Raw genomic sequence first — 21,890 nt, 5'->3', positions numbered from 1 at the left:
TGTGAAAGGGTCGTTGGACCGCCAAAGGGGTCGCGACCCACAGGTTGAGAACCGCTGCTAGGGATAAGCTGGCCCGGGAGGGAGGCAGGAGGAGGAGCACCCCGCGGAGGAGGGGCCCGCGCACTGGGGCAGAAAAGTGAGACTGAATCCCTCACCACGCGGGACCCGAGGGGAGAACGCGAAATTCTATTACTCGTTTTGCAACCGGAAGCCAGACCTTTCTCTCCAGCCCAAGCCTGAGGCTGCGGCCGCGATTCCGGGCTAGTTGGCCCCGCCCCGGAACCTTGTGTCGCCGGAACTCGCGGTCCCAGTGCCTCGCGTTCCCCACCCGGCGCAGCTCTCCTACGGCACTTCCGGTTGAGAAAACATGGCCGCGGCCGTGCGCGACTCACGTGGGAGTGCGGGGAAGAAGCTGAAACACGCCGTCAAGAGGAAAAAGAAGATGAAAATGGTAGCCAAGGCTGCTGCATCGGAGCTGGAAGATGAGGGCCAAGACGCTGCCGACGTGGGAGGTAACGTACCGCGGCGGGGCGTTGGCCGATCGCAGCAAAGGCCGGGCGGAGTTTGCGGGCAGAGGGGGATGCGGCGCCTTTGCTCCGAGCCGCCCGGACTTCACCTCCGCGGGGCGTCCTATAATACATTGCTGGGATGACAGTCATGACCTTTACGATAGCAATTTCCTTCTTCATACAGAGCATGGACCCCGATCGGGATGTGTTGGGTTCTGCACGCACTGATCCGGCCTCTGCATTGGCCCGGGTTGCGGCATCTGACTTCTTTCAAACCCTTGCTCTACCCTTAAAACAAACAATCAAAAACTTGCGTATCAGCTTTGTGGACGATACCCCCCAAAAGTCGCTCTTTTTTCATTGTCTTTCTTTTAGAAGAACATTGCACACACTTTTGCAGTTGGTTAAACTGATCTATCTTACCCTCCAATGCCTGTGATCCCAGCAGAGGTTCTCAACCTGTGGGTCGCGACCCCTTTGGCGGTCGAACGATCCTTTCACAGGGGTCGCCTAAGACCATCCTGCATATCAGATATTTACATGACGATTCATAACAGTAGCAACATGACAGTGAAGAAGTAGCAACGAAAGTAATTTTATGGTTGGGTCACAACGTGAGGAACTGTATTTAAAGGGCCAGAAGGTTGAGAACCACTGCTTTAGGGAGAGAAACTTGGAGGGTTTTTCCTTTTTTCCCTTCCCTCCCTCATCCTCCCTGAGGACTCAGCGCATCATATGGAGGAGCTGGGAGGCTTCTTAAAACTGGGTCCCCGTTCCAGGTGCTAATAAATAAGGTCAGTGACTCGCTCTCCTGCCGGCCTGTGGCCATATCTGGGGATCAGGGACAGATGGCGAGTTTGAAAGGGAGAGGAGATGAGAAATGCCAGTGTCTGCTGCCCTGCCCTAGATGTTAGCCACGAATTAAAATGAAGTAAAATGTAAAACTCCAGGTTTGAAGCCCGCAGGAGGCTTCCCGTGAATGCAGAAAGGTCTACTTGGAACCCTTGGTAATTGCTGCCCGAGGGCCCCGAATTCTCAAAAAAACCCCACAAAAGTGTGCAGGATGGTCAGGCCTGGGGCTGATCGCCTCTCCCGGTGATTCTCAGTAGCGTTATAATACTTCCAATGTTGGCGTTATAATATTTTAAACAATAAATAATTTTTTTAATATATTTTATTGAATTTTTACAGAGAAGAAGGGAGAGGGACAGAGAGTTAGAAACATCGATGAGAGAGGTCGATCAGCTGCCTCCTGCACAGCCCCCAGTAGGGATGTGCCCGCAACCCAGGTACATGCCCTTGACCGGAATCGAACCTGGGACCCTTGAGTCCGCAGGCTGACGCTCTATCCACTGAGCCAAACCGGTTCGGCAATAAATAATTTTTTAAAAAATAAAATAAAGATTACTTAGTTGAAAACTCAAAAAAAAATCTCATCTGTATGTGATGCAGTATACTTTTAAGAACCAGTTCTACTTTCAGATCTGTATGGTGATTGTCTTTGGTATCCTAGCAGTAGGCCCTGCGTTTTAGTGGCTGGAAGAACTCATTGCATTGCCGCTTTTCATTTACTTACATAAAAATCATCATTTCCATCGGCAGTGAATGCCTGGCTTAAATCTTCTGGGCTAAAGCTTCTTTTTAAAAAAATAAATAAAATAAAAACTATGACATCAGTGACTTCTTCTGGGTTGTTGTTTGTTTGTTTTTTTTAATTGGTGGGGTGAGTGCTGGTTTATAACATGGCGTTAGAAAACTTTTCACAGATGTATCGTGTTCCCGTATGTGAGTGTTATGGTAGCCAAGCTGGGGAGGAAACACACCAAAGAAAATAGTCCGTTTAGAAGTGGAGAGTCCGAGTGGCTTACACAAAGCCTCTGGCCGCCTCTACAGCGCAGCTGAAAAAACGTGAAACGTGCTGCGATTTGTGTGAGAATTCATCGGGACAAAACACTAGATGTCAGTGTTGTAGTTGGTCAAGACTTCTGCTTTTCAGCATCTGGTATTCTTCACTGATAAACCTTTAAGCCATCCTGTTCTTTACATTTAGATAGAATAGATGCTTACTATGTTTTTATTGGCTGTTTTCTAATACGTTACAGATTTTTTGAACTATATTAAATATTTACTTTTTACATCCTTTTCATGAGTTCTCAGCACTTCAAACATAAAGGTATTGTGCAAAAGTAATGCCAACATTGGGAGTATTATAACGACCAGCTAAAAGGTCAGCTCTTTCCATCATTTCTCTCTTTTAAACCAATTTTAATTGAATGTATTGGGGTGACATTGGTTAATAAAATTATACAGGTTTCAGGTGTACAATTCTATAATACTTCATCTGTATATTGTGTTGTGTGTTCACCACCCCAGGTCTCCCATCACCATTTATTCCCCCTGCTGTTTTCTGTGTCCGTGAGTTTTTTTGTTTTTTTGTGTGTGTCTGCCTAGTTCTTAGGTCTTAATCCCTTCATCTTTTTCACTCAGGCCCACAGCCTTCCTCCCGTCTGACAGCTGTCAGTCTATTTTCTATTTTTGAGTCCGTTTCTGTTCTGTTTGATAGTTTATTTTGTTCATTAGATTCCACATACAGATTGGTGCAGCCACTGTGGAAAGCAGTATGGAGTTACCGCAAAAGCTTAAAAATGGAGCTGCCTTATGACCCAGCAGTTCCACTTCTGGGATTGTTTTTTTTTTTATTTTTATTGTTTTTTGGTTTGTTTTTTTTTTGCTGCCTGGGTCCTGGGTCCTGACCCTACAGCCTCCCCTGTCAACAGGGCTGGGCCAGACCTTCAGAGGCTGGCGGCCAGGGTGGAGGGTCCCACTGTCACTGCTCTCCATTGTCCCTGCAGCTGTGGTACTTGTCACTGTCCCAGAGAATGGGAGCGGATGGAGAACGGTTATAGGGCTACCTCTGCCACCGGCATCAGAGTTTAATCTGTTCCTTCTCTTAGGTTCCACAGGAAGGCGTGCGTCACAAAAGGGCCACTTTTCTTCTGATGACGAAGCAGCGGAGGCTGACAATGAAGATGAGCTGGAACCCTGTGACGATGACGGTGACGATGCTGCTGGAGCCGCCGCGGGGACCAGCTCGGGCTGGGCCGACGCCATGGCTAAAATCCTGAACAAGAAAACCCCTAAGAGCAAACCCACCATCCTGGTCAAAAACAGAGAGCTGGAAAAGGAAAAGGAGAAGTTAAAGCAGGAGAGACTAGAGAAGAGAAAGCAGGTATGTCGTCCGGCTGCTCTGGAGATTAGATTGCGTGTCTGCCTGGTTCTTAGGCCTTATCTGGGCCGCCTTGTCCCTGCAGTGTTTGTTCAGTTAACATTCCAGTGTTGGACTTTTTGTCTGTGGGGTTGGATAACCAGGGTTCTGTTCACAGTCCTCATCTGAGTTACTCCGTGGAGTATATTTACTTTTTAATCACCTGGAAAGCAATAGAGATATAAACTCCAAGCAAGTTTATCCTTTTAAAATCAAGGAATTACCCATGTGGTTTTGACCCCTGTCTTTTTATTCCATTTGGCTGGCCATGTGCTAACTTTATTAGGTGCTGGGCTTATCATCCTATTAGTTGCTTTTTTGCCAAAACCTATTTTATAATAAAGATCTGTGACGATGTCCTTAGGGATTGGTTGCAGTTCTGAAAACCGACTATTTCGCTGCTAGATCACCTTGAATTCAGTCTACCTTTGGGCAAACCTCTGGTGATAGACATTAGAGCAGGGGTCCTCAAACTTTTTAAACAGGGGGCCAGTTCACTGTCCCTCAGACCGTTGGAGGGCCGGACTATAGTTTAAAAAAAAAACTATGAACAAATTCCTATGCACACTGCACATATCTTATTTTGAAGTAAAAAAACAAAACGGGAACAAATACAATATTTGTATTTGCATGTGGCCCGCGGGCCGTAGTTTGAGGACCCCTGCATTAGAGTAATGCATTAAAGGGGGCCTGGAGAGGCGGTTTTGAATTAGGTTATTTTATCTGGGGTTTTCTTATTTCCTGGCCCCCTTCTGCTTCTGCGTGGTGGGAAAGAATCCGTGTGCTGTGATTTGCGACCAAGTTGCCATATGTGGCACAGACGATGGTCAGATGTGCCGTAGAAAGTGGATTTCAGTGCTTCCTGAGAAGGAAAACAGCCGCTGTGTAAATAGGCTACATCTGGATATGACGCTGTCCATTTAAAAGCTGATACAAAGTCTTTATCCTTCTGCCTGCCGGGAAGGCCCATTTCTAAAAAGCGACAGTGTGTAAACTGTGGTTACAGGAGGGGGGCTTGGGGTCTTCCCGGTGCCCCCTCTGATCTGTGACAGCGGATCAGGACCACAGCTCCCACACCTGCCTGGTCCCGGGCCCCGCCATCAGCCCGGCGGAAACCCACCCGGTGCCTCTCACATGCCAGGCTGAGTGCTAACCACAGGCTCCCGTGCGGAACCCCTAAAGCGCGGGTGTTTCTAAGTCCCCGAGACACACCGAGCCGGATGATTGGTGACCTTTGTCCTCTCGGAGGATCGTGTCGAGTGCTGCCCTTTCCGAAATGCCCGATGTTCTTTCATAACCTTGTCTATCTCGCAGCTCGATAAGAAGCGGGAGTGGGAAATGATGTGCAGGGTCAAGCCAGATGTGGTCACCGACAAAGACACCGAGAGGAACCTGCAGAGGATCGCCACGAGGTAAGGCAGAGGTGTGGCCCCTTAAGCCCTCAGTACACCACACTCACCCCCCCCCCCCCCAACACACACACACACACTCGATTCTCAGAGCCAGTGGCTGTGTGTAAGCCAGCCTGCCTGCTCCCGAGTTCAGCCAGAGGCTGCGGGCCTCTTGGGAAGGAATACAATGTGCTAAGTGTATGATCGGTACGAACCTATTTCACATCATCTTGCTTTTATAGTCGAGAGAACAGTGTTATCAGAATACCCCCTGCGTGGCTCTCATGCTGGTGTCTAAATTTACAGCACTCGGCGATTTTTGTTACCTTGCGTTATATTTATGGCATGGTGAGTTTCATGTTATAGCAGCTTCATGCTACCCTTTTATTCTGCACTTTTTTATCATTGGCACCACACATTTATTTGATGCCCTGTGTGTCCAGATAAGTAGAATCTGGTGGCTGCTGGGGGGTCCTTGCCCGACCCATCCGGAGGAGTTCTCGTCGCCTGAGAATCGAGGTGCATCTGGTGATGGGGACAGGTCCCAGGAGAGGGTACAGGGGAGTCGGGCAAGTTCATGGAGGTAGCTTTTCGTTCCTCCCTAAAGAACACCGCAGTTATGTGTAGTGGGCTGACGTTAACTGCCTAGTCACCTGCGTTATTTGGTCCTTTTCTAATGCAGTGGTTCTCAACCTTCCTAATGCTGCGATCCTTTCATACAGTTCCTCATGTTGTGGTGACCCCCAATGTCATTGTTACAAATTGAACATAATTAAAGCATAGTGATTAGTCACAAAAACAATGTGTAATTATATATGTGTTTTCCGATGGTCTTAGGTGACCCCTGTGAAAGGGTCGTTTGACCCCCAAAGGGGTCGCAACCCACAGGTTGAGAACCGCTGGTCTAATGCATCTGGTGATGGGCTAAGTGTGTGAGCGGGAGAGCCAGTCTGCTAGGTTCAGATTCCAGCCTGACGGACGAGCTGTGTGTCCTTGGGCCTGTTACTTAATGCCTCTGTGTCTCCATTTATTTATCTGTAAAACCAGGAGAATATTATACCTCCCCGTAGGGTTTCTCTGAGAATTGAATGAAGAGCTTAGAAAAGTGCAGGTTTGATGCAGGGAGTAAGTGCATTTAGTTTTATGTCCTGGGCACCTCACATTGTTCACCTTGGTCCCCACCCTGCTGTGAAGGGATGGGATTTTGCCCTGTTTACAGCCTAAACTCGCCTGTTAGAATTTCCTGGATGCTGACAGGAGACAGACTTCTGGGTCAGAGACACGGGACTCCGTTACTCACGGCAAAGGTGGTCGCCGAACATCTCATTCCCGCTGGCTCCCCCGGTCCCCACGGCCGGCACAGGTGCCCTCGGTGGCCGCCTGCTCGTGCAGTGGTTCACGTTACAGGAGGGAACGCCGTGCGGGGAACGCTCTTGCTTTTACGGTGAATGGGAACAAGCCGGCTCTTTGTCTGGGGGAGACGTTACCTCATTTCTCAAGGTTGCGTGCTGCAAACACAACCCTGAGAAATGTTCTGGGTAAAGAGCAATTAGGGCCCGAATTCGTGAAAAACCCAGCAAGAGTGCACAGGATGGTCAGGCCCGTGGCGGATCAACTCTCCCTGTGGCTCTCGTAGCAGGAAATGAACAGGTTACAGGATTTTAGAGTTGGGGGGGATGTTAATGGTCTAAATCAGTGCTGCCCCAGTGGAAATAGAATTTGAGCCACATACGTCATGTAGATTTGTCCAAATAAGTAAAAGAGGTGAAGTTAAGTTCAATACCATGTTGATTTTACCCAGTACATTCTAATGATCACTATTGCAACATGTTATCGATATAAAACAATTATTAAGGAGATTCTAAAATTCTTTTTCATACTAAGTCTTCAAGTATTTTTAAAAATTGGATTCTAAGATTAGTTTTATATCCTAAGAGTTGCAAATAGTGTAGCTGACTACTTCTTGAGCTACTTGGGTGTCACTTTAACCCTTTGCCAATGAAATGAAGACCCAGAAAGTCTTCCCTAGTATCAGGTGCTCCTACTCGCCGCAGAGCCCCAACTGCATATAGTCCCACTCAGAGAAATGGGTGCTGGTGTTAAAAGTAATTCTTAGTTCTGATTGCATAGAAGTTGATAGAGAAAGACCAGAGCTGAAACAAAACAGATCACATATCAATCCACATATATTCATCCTATGAATGTGTCCATAAACTTCCATTCATTCATTGAAATGCGTGATCACCTTCCAGAAGTCTCTAACCAGTCAGCTGTTTTCATCGGCTTGCCTGCTTCATGCTTGCCTCTCTCCTCAGCAGCGCAAACACACTTTCTATCCTCGGAGTTTGTAGTCTAGAGCGGCGGTCGCCAACCAGTGGCCCATGGACCACTGGTGGTCCGTGAGGTCCGAGAGGTTGAGGACCGCTGGTCTAGCGTCATCGCTGTTAACTACCTTGTTCTGCCGCCCTGTGGTCCCCAGGGGTGTGGTGCAGTTATTCAACGCCGTCCAGAAGCATCAGAAGAACGTTGACGAGAAGGTCAAGGAAGCCGGGAGCTCGATCAGGAAGCGTGCGAAGTTGATCTCAACCGTTTCCAAGAAAGATTTCATCAGCGTTCTCAGGGGGATGGACGGAAGTGCAGGCGAGAAAGGTTCGACCGGAAGGAGCTCCCAGGCCAAGCAGGTGAGACTTTTATACCAAGTTCAGTGCATCAGACTCTTAGCTTTCACACTAGCGCAGCCGTGGGCAAACTACGGCCCGCGGGCCGGATCCAGCCCATTTGAAATGAATAAAACTAAAAAAAAAAAAAAAAAAAGACCGTACCCTTTTATGTAATGATGTTTACTTTGAATTTATATTAGTTCACACAAACACTCCATCCATGCTTTTGTTCCGGCCCTCCGGTCCAGTTTAAGAACCCATTGTAGCCCTCGAGTCAAAAAGTTTGCCCACCCCTGCACTAGCGTCTGGGGGTGAAAAGGCACACGGTAGAATTACAGTGCTTTTTAGATTTTGTTACAATTACATGCCCACAGCCTAGTCAACGTGGGTTCTTAAGTTTCAGGATGGTTTATTCAGTGTGGGAATTGGCAATGATGGATGCCATTCCCCTGCTCTTAGAACTCAGGGGCCACTAGATTCAGGTACCTGTCCTGTCTGAAGTCCTGCCTCCTGTGCATTGGGGAGAGAGGAAGCCTCCGGGAGACGGACATGCAGCTTCCGTTATGTTGGCAGCAGAACAATGACGCGGCTGAGCTTGTCTGGCTTTCTGACCGTGGGCCCATAGTTTCCATTTGTAATGATGTACCAGGTGAAAGTTCTGGAATGGGCTTTCGTCTCAGAAGGACTGTTTTAAAAATAAATAAGTAAAGCAAAGTACACAGTTATACGTGCTGGCTTCTTTCTGTTGCCAGCAGAGAACTTCAGTCAGGAAGTGAGTTTCGTCATTGTGTGTGCCTGTGTGTGTGTGTGTGTGTACGTGTGTGTGTGTGTGTGTGTGTGTGTGTCTGGGGAAAAGAACCCTGGCAGGAGGAGCATGTAGGAATTGCATGCTGGTCTAGGGTTGAGGTATTTTTCAAGTTCCTTGATTTAGTTGCCATTTTGCCTAATTTTGACAAGTTTAAGGACCCAGATGGTGGATCTGTGTAGTAAGTGTTGGTGAGAAGGAAGTGTAAACATGTGAAAGCTGTGTTTGGGGATTTACACGTTTCAGGTAAGAAGGCAGGCGTGTTCTCACTGGTGACCTTTCACTGAGAACTGGGGGAGGACCCAGCCGCTTGCACGAGGAGCGGGTGGGAAATGGGAAAAGAAGCGCCCTCTGTCTGCATGGCGACCCTCTCCGCGCTCAGACTGAAGAGTGACGTGGATAGAGTCGGTTGAACATCCTCTGTGAGCCCGGAGGCTTCTGGGTGCTGAGCTCAGGATTGAGGGGCGTTGGTTCTTTCATGGGGGGTGCCCACTGGCAGGGCCTGTCCTGTTCCTTCTGGGGCCCTGTATGTTTTCCAGGGAAGAACCCTACAATCTGCTGCCTACACATGGCGGAGGAACTCGCCAACCTTCTTGAAGCAGATTGTAGGGACAGGCTGGGGCCCCAGCGTTCAGCCCGTAGGATTCCTCGAAGGAGCCCGGTTTGGCTGCTGATAGGAAAGCGTTGACTCGGTGTTATGTCTCGAATTACAGGCTTTGTGCGAGGTTTTCATTGATTTGAACTGGCCCGCACGTCACTGTCAGCTTCTGTTCTGTTGTCAGGAAACCACACTAGGAACTTCGCAGAACAGGAAAGTGCTAGCAGTTTCTGTTAGGAAGGGTTTCCTTAGTGATGGATTGTGGGGCAACACATTTCAGTCAAAATCCCTCGGTTAAATCGGGTACTGGGAGAGACTAGGTATTTATTTATTTTTCTGTTTTTGTGAAGAATGTCAAACAGAAGTGAGTTCAGGGGCTCTGTCCGCATACATTTCTCATAAATGGCAACCAGGTGATCCTTCAGAGCTGGTTTTCAGTGGTGGGAATGCCTGTGACATACGGGCTTCTTGGTATCCTAGTGACGTGAGCTAGACTCCACTTGCCATCTCCTTTTAAAGTGTCCAGTCCTCTGCTCATGGCCTGGCTGAAGTCCTGCTCCCAAGCAGGACGCTAGGAATGGAGGGGCGCCTCACACTGGCCCCCAGGTGTTCCCAGCAACTGTGGGCCTTGCTTCTCGCATGGAGGGGGGTGTGGAAGGCAGGCAGCAGGCAGAGCGATGCTGTCCTCAGGTTGCCCCTGCCTCGCATGGCAACTGGCTGCTTTCACATAAAAGCTGCTCTCACAGGAATGCGTGGAATCCCAGCTTTGTAAATCATCCAGCTCAATGTTTGTTTACGGCAAATGCCTAAATAGATTAGAGTTTAGACAAAAGGGAGACTCCGAGTTTGCGGTGAGAGCGAGCACTGCATTGCTGTCTCTGGGAACGCGGGAAAGCCAGTTTCCCACTGTGCTCGCCTCCGAAGCGGGCTGGTCAGCTGCTCTGGGCGGTGTCTGGTGTGAGCAGCGTGAGCCTGTGGGGCAGGGTGGTACCTGCAGCATTTGACTCGGGGAGTGTGGGTCAGGGGAGGACTTAGGACCCTTCCAGAGCGGCGGTGGAAATCCTTAGTTACCTTTAGAATAAAGTTCAGGGTGGGCCGTGCACCTGCTGGGCCTCTCTGAGGAACTGTTCTCTGTGAAGTAGCTGCCCGCAGAGGATGTTCATCAGTGAGGTTGAGGCCCTTTAATAACCTGACTGTCCTGCATAAAGTGGGTCATGTACCATGTGTTTGCACTTAGAATGCATTTTTTTAAATACATTTTTTATTGATTTCGGAGAGGGAGGGAGAAGGAGAGAAGGATAGAAACATCAATGACGAGAATCATTGGTCGGCCGCCTCCTGCACACCCCCTGATGGGATTGAGCCCGCAATTGGACACATATCCTGACTGGGAATCGAACCGTGACCTCCTGGTTCATAGGTTGTTGCTCAGCTACTGAGCCGCGCTGGTCAGGCTGTGGTGCATTTTTAAAATTGAAAAGAATATTTTGCTGTTTCTTGCTCAAAAAATAGTAATTTTGAGTTGTGGGCAGTTGAGAATGTTGATGGGGTTGTACGATGCTTTGTACACAGTGGCCCAGGCCATGGGCTCCAGTACCAGCCGGCCTGGGTGCAAGACACCTGGCCCGCCCTCTGGGTCACTCACCCACATTGTGCCTCGGCCTCTAACCTGTTCTCAGGTCATCATTCTAGTGGTGACAGCCACCTCGTAGATACTGTGAGGGTCGCGGGAGTTAGCACATTATGCCCGGCACACAGCAAACACGTGTCCTGAGAATGAGTTCTTCACATGTCGTTCTTATTGTTCCTACCAGATGGTAGTCAAAGATGAAGCTGTGGTGGGAATCCAATTTGAAAGGGAACTGACTACTTTTGAATTACTGGGTGACCCCAGAATTCTCTAATAATTCAATAAAGCTTGTGTTTAGATTTGGAATGTTCTCTCGTTTTAGGTGTGTCTGGACTAGTAATGTATAATTCTCACAAAATAGTAAAACTAGATTTGGGGGGCCGAGAGCTCTGTCCCCATTTCAAGCTAGGGCTGAGCTAACTGTGACTTGCAGGGTTTTTTTTGTTTTTGTTTTTTAATATATTTTATTGATTTTTTACAGAGTGGAAGGGAGAGGGACAGAGAGTTAGAAACATTGATGAGAGAGAAACATCGACCAGCTGCCTCCTGCACACCCCCTACTGGGGATGTGCCTGCAACCAAGGTACATGCCCTTGACCAGAATTGAACCTGGGACCCTTCAGTCCGCAGGCCAACGCTCCATCCACTGAGCCAAACCGGTTAGGGCGACTTGCAGGGTTTTACTCACCCAGGAAAGGGGTTTCTCCACCATGCTGTTTATGTTCCCATCTTTGCAAAAGGATTCTCCCCATTTAGATAAATACTTCTCATTTCACAGGCAGAATTTTCAGGTGGGTTTTAATGGTTGGCAGGGAGATTACTAACAACAGTTGCAAAGAGCTTACACTATAAGTTTGCAACAACAAAGGCGTTAAGATGCTTTTAGCCAGCATTCAGACCCTTTTTTAATTTAGGTGAAACTAAATTAAAGTGAAAATTGAACGTTCTTGGTGAAAGCCAAGAAATCAAGTATCGCTGATTGCGAAATGCAGATGGATGATGTTGTTTATTTTTTTAGGGTTTGACTCTAATTTTCCCTTCAAACCTGGAGTGCGGTTAAGCTCTTCACTATTGGGTGTGAGACCAACGAGGAATCCCAAGCCTCACTTCCGTTTTCTGGGCAGTAGCTGCCCGTGGGTGTTTGAACCTTGAAGTGGAAGCTGATGAACATTTCTCAGGCTTGTCTTCATCTTCCAGATCGACACAGACGCTGCTGTGTGATCTCGATGAAATCTTTGTAGAAAGCCAGGCCGAGGAGGGCGGCGAATATTTTGTTTCCCTGCCTCATGTGGTTTTCATTAGGTTTTTGCATCTAATCAGTTTCACTGTTCAGCTGCCGTGGGCACGGAGCGCGAGACCCTGTAGGCTGCCCCCTAGGGCACGGTTAGCTGTGTCTTACGTTAGGTTATGTTTACCCTGGTGGGGCCCAGGCTTTCGCTCCATCAGGATCTCGAGGGCTTATAAGGCCCATGGCTGGGCTCTGCCCGAGTTTCTGGGTAGCAGGAACGGAGCCCGGGAGAATGGATTTCTCCTAAGTGATGGAGATGCCCTTGTCTGGCCTGGGGCCACACCTGGAGAGCACGCGATGCAGTCGCCCTGACCGCTCAGAGCAGAAACACCCCACCGCCCCCAGAGAGCCTGGCTTCACTGTCCCCCTTCAGGCTGGACAAGCCAGGGGGGCTTTGAATTTATCCTGCTATGGATCTTCCTGCCTAAAGTACACGCTTACACCCGTAATTGTCTTTCCAGACCAGGATTGTGAGACAATTGATCGTGACATTTCCATTAACGAACTCTTCTTCCCATTGGCCCACTGATGTTCTTTTCTCTTTCTCCACTGCTGTGGTGCCCCACCCCCTTATCCATGGCTTCACTTCCCATGGATTTAGTTACCCAGGGTACCTGAAGCCGGAAGGTATTAACTGGAAAAGTCCACGCCCCTGTATCTCATCACGTAGGCCCTGTGTCATCTCCCATCAAGAAGAGCGGTGCGTACAGGACAATGAGATGTTGAGAGAGCGCACATTCATGTAGCTTCTGTTCCGGTGCACTGTTACGATCTATTTTATTATTGTTACCATTAGTCTCTTACTATGGCAAATTTCTAAATTACACTTGGTCATGGATAGGTATAGAAACGGTATGTATATACAGAATTCAGTGCGAGCTTCCACTTCAGGCATCACTGGGGGTCTTGGAACGTATCCCCAAGGGTAAGGATAGGGACTCGTTTAGTGTTTTGTCCCTGCTCGCCCCTCCCTCCTTTCTGTTGTGACACTAACGGGGCAGGGAGCTCTCCTGCGGGACACTGCACTCGGGCGGTGATGGGGTGTCCGCCGCACCGGCTGGTAACATGTGGATGGCATGTTGGGTGTAGTTAGCTAGACGGAGGCTGCCAGTGAGATTGTGCGCATTCCCATGTAAACACAAACATCGGTGCCAGGACAAGCCTTTCCTCGTCAGGAATTTGGATAAGGAAGCGTGTGCTTTTTAGGATTTAACTGAAAGTGTGAGTGATGCCTTTGGCAGGAGAGGTGTCATAGTTGCTGTTCCTAAGGGAACCTGTGTTCATTGGGAACAGCTCTTTCTCTTACGTGAGGTGAGGAGACTGGCAGAGAACACTGGGGTTGCATCGGGGAAAATGGCCTTCTGTCCATTTGGGTAACTGACTCTAATCAGGGCAGTGGGTTCGGTGTGTAGGAGTGAGGGGTGGGCGGTGTCAGCGTGTGCCAGGCAAAGGGTTAAAACTGACCTTCCTCCTTTATCGCTGTCCTACGGGGTGGCCCTGGGGCGGTCTTCCTGTCGCTCTTGGACCAGCACACGCGGTGTTTGTGTGTCTTCATGTTGGTGATTTTAGCACCGAGTGCACTGCTCGGCTCTCTAGTCAGTTCTGCAGTTGGGCTGACATTCGCATGCTGTGCTGTCAGCCCCGCTTCATCCCTTGGTCCCAGGGAGATGGAGGAGGGACAGTGGGGGACACTTTCCTCTTTGTGACGGCATCTGTTACTTTACATGGAGTGACTGTTTCCAGGCTGTTGTTCTTAAAAAGGAAGTGCAGCAGAATTAAGTAAGTAAGCCCTCGTAACCCAGCAAATGTCTTTAATATCGTTTCTCTTAAAAATTCCTTTTTATATGGTTTATGACCCCCATGAAGATAATATGTTCTAACCAAAGGCCATGGGATCTTTCATATTTAGAGAGGTTTGTCCAGCGCTGTGTATTTCTGTGGGTGGAATAAATAGGAAAGCAGTGACTCTTAGCTTCACGAAGACGGGGACTCTGTTTTGAACAGAGCCTAGACACATACACGGTTCTAGGTAAATACTTATGGAGCCAGGGGAAGAAATAATCCCAGAGCTTGTCGTTCTGCATAGATTGTATCAGTTACCACCACACGGTGGTGCTGTTGTCCCATGAAATGAGAGGCTGTCTTAGGCTCAGCTGTGTGTAGTTTTACATAAATCCTATGAAGAAACAACAAACTGTCTACCTCTGCTTATTGCCTGCTCACTTATTTGTAATTTTAGCATGTGATTAGGCTTTCTTATTACATGATTAGGTCAGACAGTGAGACCATAACCCAAATAAAGACCATTTGTTTCTCATTTTACCAGCTGTTAAATGAGAGAGGATCCATGAAAACCTAGCCCAGTTAGTTTCTTTTCTCTCCTTTACTTTGGGTTAAAGACCTTCATTAAATTTCTATTTGTCTTTAAATAATTTGCCAGAAGTCTTCTAATAAATTATCAGTGAACTTGAAATAATAATATAAGATTGTTTTGTCAAAAGATTTTAAAAATTGATATCATATCTGGGATTGTGATCCCTCCAACTTTGTTCTTCTTTTTCAAGATTGTTGCCGCTGTCTGAGGTTTTTTTATTTTTATTTTTTTGGTTCCATATAAATTTTTGGAGTGTTTGTTCTAGATCTGTGAAATATGCCATTGGTATTTTAATGGGGATGGCATTGAATCTATAGATTGCTTTGGGTAGTATAGACATTTTGATGATGTTGATTCTAGTAGCTTTTTGGTAGAGTCTTTAGGGTTTTCTATGTTCAATATCATGTTATCTGTGAATAATGACAGTTTTGAGATGACTTTTATGGACCTAAATAGACACTTCTCTAAAGTGGACATACAGAAGGCCAAGAGACATATGAAAAAATGTTCAGTCACTAATCATCAGAGGATGCAAATTAAAACAACAATGAGGTTTCACCTACACCTGTAAGAATGGCTCCCATCAACAAATCAACACATGACAAGTGCTGGCGAGGATGTGGAGAAAAGGGAACCCTAGTGCACTGCTGGTGGGAATGCAGACTGGTGCAGCCACTGTGGAAAACAGTATGGAGTTTCCTCAAAAAATTAAATATTGGAACTGCCATTTGACCCAGTGATCCCACTTCTAGGAATATATTCCAAGAAACCTGAAACACCAATCAGAAAGAATGTATCCACCCCTATGTTCATAGCAGCGCAATTTACAATAGCTAAGATCTGGAAACAGCCCAAGTGCCCATCAGTAGATGAGTGGATAAAAAATTTGTGGTACATTTATACCAAGGAATACTATGTGGCAGTTAAAAAGAAGGATCTCTTACCCTTTGAGACAGCGTGGAGGGACCTGGAGAGTATTATGCTAAGTGACATAAGCCAGTCAGAGAAAGACAAGTATCACATGATCTCACTCATATATGGGATCTAATGAACAAACTAGATCCAGAGACATAAAAGCATGGAACAGACTGAGAAATCTGAGAGGGAAGGTGGGGTAGCGAGGTGAGTGGGAGAGATTAACTGGGGAACTTAAATGCATATATGCATAGCATGGACACAGACAGTAATGTGGTAAAGGCTTGGGAGGGGTGGGTGCAGAGAGAAGGGGTCAGGGGAGGGGGCACATCTGCAATACTTTCGACAGTAAAGATAAATTAAAAAATTGTTGATACCAAACCTAGATCTTATTACATATTCTCCCTATTGCAAAAAAAAGTTTGCTTCCATGATTCTTTTATGGGGTTAAAATATTTTATTAGCAGATATCTCTTTAGCTGTTTGTACATATATGATTACAATGTATGAATAAGGCCACTCTATGCTTTGTCTTAATTTCACTCCTATTGCTGAGAAGTGTGCTTTGTGACATGGACTCTCTCAGTCTCCCTGCAATTAAATTGGTTCTTGAATATTGTGTTTCTGTGCTTGTCCTCAGACGGAAGTGAGAGAAGAGGGCCCAGGATGGAGCATCCTCCGAGACGACTTTATGATGGGAGCGTCCATGAAGGACTGGGACAAAGAGAGCGACGGGCCGGACGGCAGCAGCCCGGGCGGGGGGAGCGACTCCGACACATAGTGGACGTGCAGGAGGCACCGCGACATCGCTCTATTCTTCCTAGAGGAACACTTCCCGCTCCGAAAGCTGGCGGGCCATCAGGATGCCTGAGAAAGCCAGAAGACTTGCACTTGTCACATAAGCTTTGTTAAAGTTACGTGTTCGAACTGTGTATAAGTTTAAGCATTTGTAAAAGAAATGTCCCTCAAAACATTTGTGAAAAGAAATGTTTCGACTTGTCCAGCGAGAGGCTCATTTTGCCCATCACTGGTTTACAAGTTGGTCTTGGGTTTTGGCGTCTTGTCGCAGGTATTGTATTGCCAGCGTTTCCAGAAATGCAGTGTTCTTCATCATGAAAATGAACTCAACGTTAATGTTCTCCACCTACAGATCTGTGCATTATAGTTTGTGGGGGGACGGTTGGTGTTTGTTTTGGTGACCTATTGAGAAAACGTGGGTAGTAAAGTTTTAAATTATAGTATTTCTGATTTGGAGTAATGCTTTTATTTTTTTTTAGATATTCTGGCAAATATATAAGAAACATGTCAAATCTATACTTTTCTATTACTTTTATGTGCTGGAATGTACATAAACAATGCCTTAAGATTTATTTTAAGTGTGGGCTATCTTTACTCTCTCGTGTCATTTCACATTCAGTGCGTGCGTGCGTGTGTGTGTGTGTGTGTGTGTGTGTGTGTGTGTGTGTGAGAGAGAGAGAGAGAGAGAGAGAGAGAGACAGACAGACAGACAGACAGACTGACTGTGAGTTACCTTCAATTCTCTCTCATGGTTGGATGACCAGTGAGGTTGTAGTTAGCTGACAAGAGGTCTGTTAAGTAAAAGGAGAATGCAAAGTAAGACTAGTGTTGTCCCAAAATTTCTGTGAAACTGGGCCTAAGACCTAAATCTGTAGGGGAATTGTTCAATAAATGTGATCTCTTCCCTTTTTTAAAAAGGCTCTGTCCCTTTGTCCATCTTGCATAATACAGATGGGTCCCTCCTGCTACCCAGGCACACACTTGCTCTGTTAAACACCAAAGGAGAACCCTCCCCAAACTCTGCTAGAGAAGGGATGTTTATATTCTTCAGCCCGGTGAGTGTGGCAGGCATTGCATAACTGGAGTTAAATTAGTCCACGGCCTGGCATTTGTTATCATAAAGGAAGGTGTACACCTACGATATCAGGTGACTAAACCAGCAAAGCTCAAATGCATTTTTGTATTTGTTCCAGCTTTTGAGCTTGAGTGCCTTATTAAATGATAGGACTGCCATTTGTCAGTGTAATATAAATAAATGTGAGCAAATATTCTTCAGTAGTAGCAGAGGAGGGCTAAATACCCCTTGTAACTTAACGCAGGTGAATATTCCGTTCCATATAACCTAACACATAGGTGATTTGGGGGGAAAATATATATATATCACCAAAATACTGTTTTCTCCCCAGAATTAAAAATTACACTTTATTTTTTATTACTCTTTCTGCTTCATACTGAACCTTTGCAAAAATTCTGAATAAAACTGGTAAATAACTTCTCATTATTAAAACGTTTTTGAATGTACTCATTGTATAGTGCTTAGATTAATTTAGAAAAAAATTGAACAAGATTTCAATCTGAAGGTAAGGAAAAGCATATTTGCAGATTTTCTTTCAGAATTTATTTTATTCCAAAATAAAATTGAGTTGCCACTATAAAAAAACAACAACATCATGTTAGAGGCTATAAAGAAAACATTTAAGCAAAATGCCACCATATTTGAATCTGAATCTAAGAATGAGCATGTGATTTTAGAAACTACCTTTAGGTGAGTGGTTTACAAACCTCTAAGTATCTAAATCCTTCTGACATCTATTAGATAAACAGTTCTGCATCTAGTTCCTCTTCCTACCTTGTCCTTGAGTTCTTTGAGGGGGGAAATGAGAAAGAACTGCATTTCCATCCCCACCCCCGATTTATCTAAATACAACAATACTTGGATGTTATCTTTGGTGACTATTTAGAGTGATATAGTAATAAAGAAGTTATTTTCATTTGTTTACAAGGAACAATGCAAAATAGTAGCCAGGCAACTAGTGACTAGAAGTTATCTTACTTCCTTATCTGAAGGTTTAGGTGGTGGGGGTGAGTATGGGGCATTGTTTAGTATTGATTATTGTTCTTCAGCATGGAAATCTCCAAGTCAGAGGTAATACCCTCGTCGTCGAGGGAAAATAACAGTCATCTTGCCAGTTTAGCACTTTAACCTGGAGTCGCAGTCCTGGATTTACCTCGAATCCCTCTTAGGTCAAGTATTATTCTACTTGGAAAGGACACCTTGGCAGCCATTGGGACGGAACAGCTCAAAGGCTCACCTTTAGTGCTTCGAGCCTGGAGTGACTCAGTGGGAAGCCCGAGAGGTTATTTGAGGGTAAGTCCCAAGTTCTTCAAAGCATTTTGTGTCTTTTACAACAAGTGGGTGAAGAGGGAGTGTCTGGGTTCTGGAAAACCTCTTAGGGCTTTTTAATCACGGTTTTGCACATGTGAATATATTTAATAATACAGTGGCCCCGGCCCAACGAGTCCTGCCACCTGCGCGGCCTGGCGGACAGGAGGCGTAATTATACAGCCGTGTGACTACAGGGTGTAGGTGTCCTACTTCAACATATAATAATACGAGAAGCTCTAAAGTCCCAGGGTGAAGGGAAACAGAGACAAAATGAAATACACTTGCTTAGGAACTAAGGGAATCAAGAGGCCTAAGAAGGTGCCGTAAAGGAATCTTCAGAAAACATAAATATTTCTGCAGAAGAGGCAGGAGGAGATCCAATAAATAAGTTGATGCTTTTGCAGCCTTTGGACACCTTTCTTTTCTCCCTATATGTGTTGTGTGTGTTTTTGTTATCAGAGGTTTTTATTAATACACTAGAGGCCCGATGCACGAAATTCGTGCACAGGTAGGGTCCCTAGGCCTGGCCAGCGATCAGGGCCAATCTGTGGGGTGACCGGTGGGGCAATCTTGGGGGTGGGACCCGCTGGCACCCGCCTTAGCAGGCCTGGGGCCTGCGGGCTGGGGGCAGCTCCTGTGTTGAGTGTCTGCCCCCTGGTGGTCAGTGCATGTCATAGTGACTGGTCATTCCACTGGTCATTCTGCTGTTCAGTTGATTTGCATATTAGGCTTTTATTATATAGGATAATGGAATCCAAGTTGTGCATTAATAAGGGTCCTCGTTTAATGAGACTTGTGAGCAGATGACTATTTGGTGCTCTCTTGATATGTTCATTTTTATTTGGGAACACTTTGCAGAGGGAAACTGAATTCATCCTGCCCTTTCCTTAAATTCACCTGTTAGGGTCAGAGTGACTGATACTCGCGTCCACGCTGTACTTAGTGACAGGTAGAGAAGCTGTTGAGCCAGCCCTGCAGGTATTATGAGTGCGAAGACTATTTGAGGTCAATTGGCAGCAAGAGCAAACCTTGAAAACAGGAGAGAGCGCGACTCGGTGCCTACAAAGGCCCTCTCACCCCTTTCCCAGGAAAACAGGAGCGGAGCTTGGGCCAGCTGAATACATGAGTCCCCCGCCACCCCGCCCACCCCCCACTCCACTCTCCCAGCAAAAGGAGGCTCCCTGGGGAGCTTACCTGAAACTTGATGATGTTAATCTGTCGATGAACAGACTGGGAGGAGGGAGGAGGTTTGAGCGAGGTGGTATTTAGAGCAGCGATGGATACTGAACAAAACACGGAGTCGTGATGAATCGTAATGTAATCCCCCTGCTTTGGACGAAGCGCCTTCCGGGCAGCGCTTGATGATCCGGTCGGTTCCAGCGCACACTCGACATCTTGCTGGAGCACACGGAGGACGCAGATTTGGGGGGAAAACACAGAAAACAGAGCACGGAGGGCATTATTCTTCATTAGCGAAGCCAGTTTAAAATGATGCGCATTAACCACATTCATATAAATGACAGTTTCTCTAACCCCTGAATCATCCTGCATTTAAATATATATATTGATTGATTGATTTCAGAGAGGAAGGCAGAGAGAGAGAAATACCAATGAGAGAATCATTAATTGACTGCCTCCTTCACACCCCACACTGGGGATCAAGCCCACAACCCGGGCATGTGCCCTGACCGGGAATCGAACGGTGACCTCCTGGTTCCTAGGTCGATGCTCAACCACTGAGCCACACCAGCCGGGCTCTCCTGTATTTCTAATGCCATTGGTTCATACACATCAAAGCAAGAACCCCGAATTTGTGTGGGGACAGGACCAGCCAGGCTCGGGACGGGGACACAGCTGAGCGCTGTGCCCTCGTGCGTGGGTGGCCCCGCAGCTGTTGATCCCCCTTCCGGCTACCAGACAGTTGCCTCTTTGTGCCTGCAGATCTAGACTTCAATCTTATGTCCACGGAATGGACATCAACAAGGGGTTGACATCAGCTCTCAAAACATCGGCGAGGCAGCCAGGCAGTCAGCCTGAAATGCTGAGCAGCACCAAGTATAACATCGCGGCTATTGCTACATCATGTTTGTCTTTGTACAATAGCGCCAGGCACTCTTATATCTATATATATAAAAGCCTAATATGCTAAGTGTCCGGCTGATTGGTTGACCATTTGGTCGACCGCTCGACCAGTCGCTAAGACACACACTGACCACCAGAGGGTAGATGCTCCAACCGGAAGGTTAGCTTGCTGCTGGGGTCTGGCCGATCGGGACTGGGCGAGATGTCCCAGACACTCCCTGGAGCCCTCCTGTGGTCCCTCTCAGCTGGCCAACCTCCCATGGTCCCTCCCCGGCCAGGCAGCCCCCATTGGCCCCGATCAGGACTGGGTGAGACTGCCCCAAAGGGCCCCAATTGCCAGCCAGGCTGAGGGACCCCACCCATGCATGAATTCATGCACCGGGACTCTAGTCATAAATATAAAAGCTCAGTGCACAAGGTTCAAGGCGATCTTGACCTTCTCTACAAATGGGAGGAACACCCGGGTTGCATGGCCCAGCGGCCATATTTTGGTCCTTAGCACAACTAAGTGAAATTCTATTTACATCAACCCTTTCTTGCAAATAGTATCCAATGTTAGACAACAAGGCATCCCTTTGAGAACAGAACTAAGTGCAGAGTTCCGTGTGGACTCTTCTTAGCTACGTGTCCTTGACAAATTCCTTAAACTTTTTGGAGCCACTCCTGCTGGGCGGCTCTTGTCCTTTTATGCTGCTATTGTCACTTAAGGACATAACTTTTGCAAGTGTAGGTGCTGACATATTTTGCTATGAAGCATTAGATATTCTAAATAGGCTTCATAAATAAAGACTGGATTTTAGCTTAGAATGATATTGGCTAGGACAGAGGTTCTCAACCTGTGGGTCGAGACCCCTTTGGCGGTCGAACGACCCTTTCACAGGGGTCGCCTACGACCATCCTGCATATCAGATATTTACATGACGATTCATACCAGTAGCAACATTACAGTTATGAAGTAGCAACGAAAATAATTTTATGGTTGGGTCACAACATGAGGAACTGTATTTAAAGGGCCAGAAGGTTGAGAACCACTGGGCTATGAGATAGCAGGCAACTAAATCTTTACAATTAAGGAAACCCCATTGTTATTGAGCTGTGATGAGAACACCCAGAGAAAAGTGAACAAGCCCATTTGCTCCGAATAGGGAGTTGTGAGTCATACCGCTGTTGTCCTCCAGGTGGCATGATT

At 46.8% G+C, this 21,890-nt stretch overlaps 1 protein-coding gene across 1 annotated transcript; it reads left to right on the top strand.

Moving 5' to 3' along the window:
* The first annotated feature begins 349 nt into the window (after positions 1-349).
* Positions 350-16,805, top strand: RRP15 (ribosomal RNA processing 15 homolog). The gene is made up of 5 exons (XM_006094313.3): positions 350-512; positions 3,464-3,738; positions 5,089-5,186; positions 7,645-7,846; positions 16,076-16,805. The coding sequence occupies exons 1-5, from the start codon at positions 368-370 to the stop codon at positions 16,214-16,216; spliced, it is 861 nt and encodes a 286-aa protein (XP_006094375.1). The 5' UTR covers positions 350-367; the 3' UTR covers positions 16,217-16,805.
* Positions 16,806-21,890: the final 5,085 nt, after the last annotated feature.

The sequence above is a fragment of the Myotis lucifugus genome, unplaced genomic scaffold (genome assembly GCF_000147115.1).
Source record: "Myotis lucifugus unplaced genomic scaffold, Myoluc2.0 scaffold_133, whole genome shotgun sequence".
Lineage (NCBI taxonomy): Eukaryota > Metazoa > Chordata > Mammalia > Chiroptera > Vespertilionidae > Myotis > Myotis lucifugus.
This window is presented reverse-complemented; position numbering and strand designations above follow the sequence as displayed.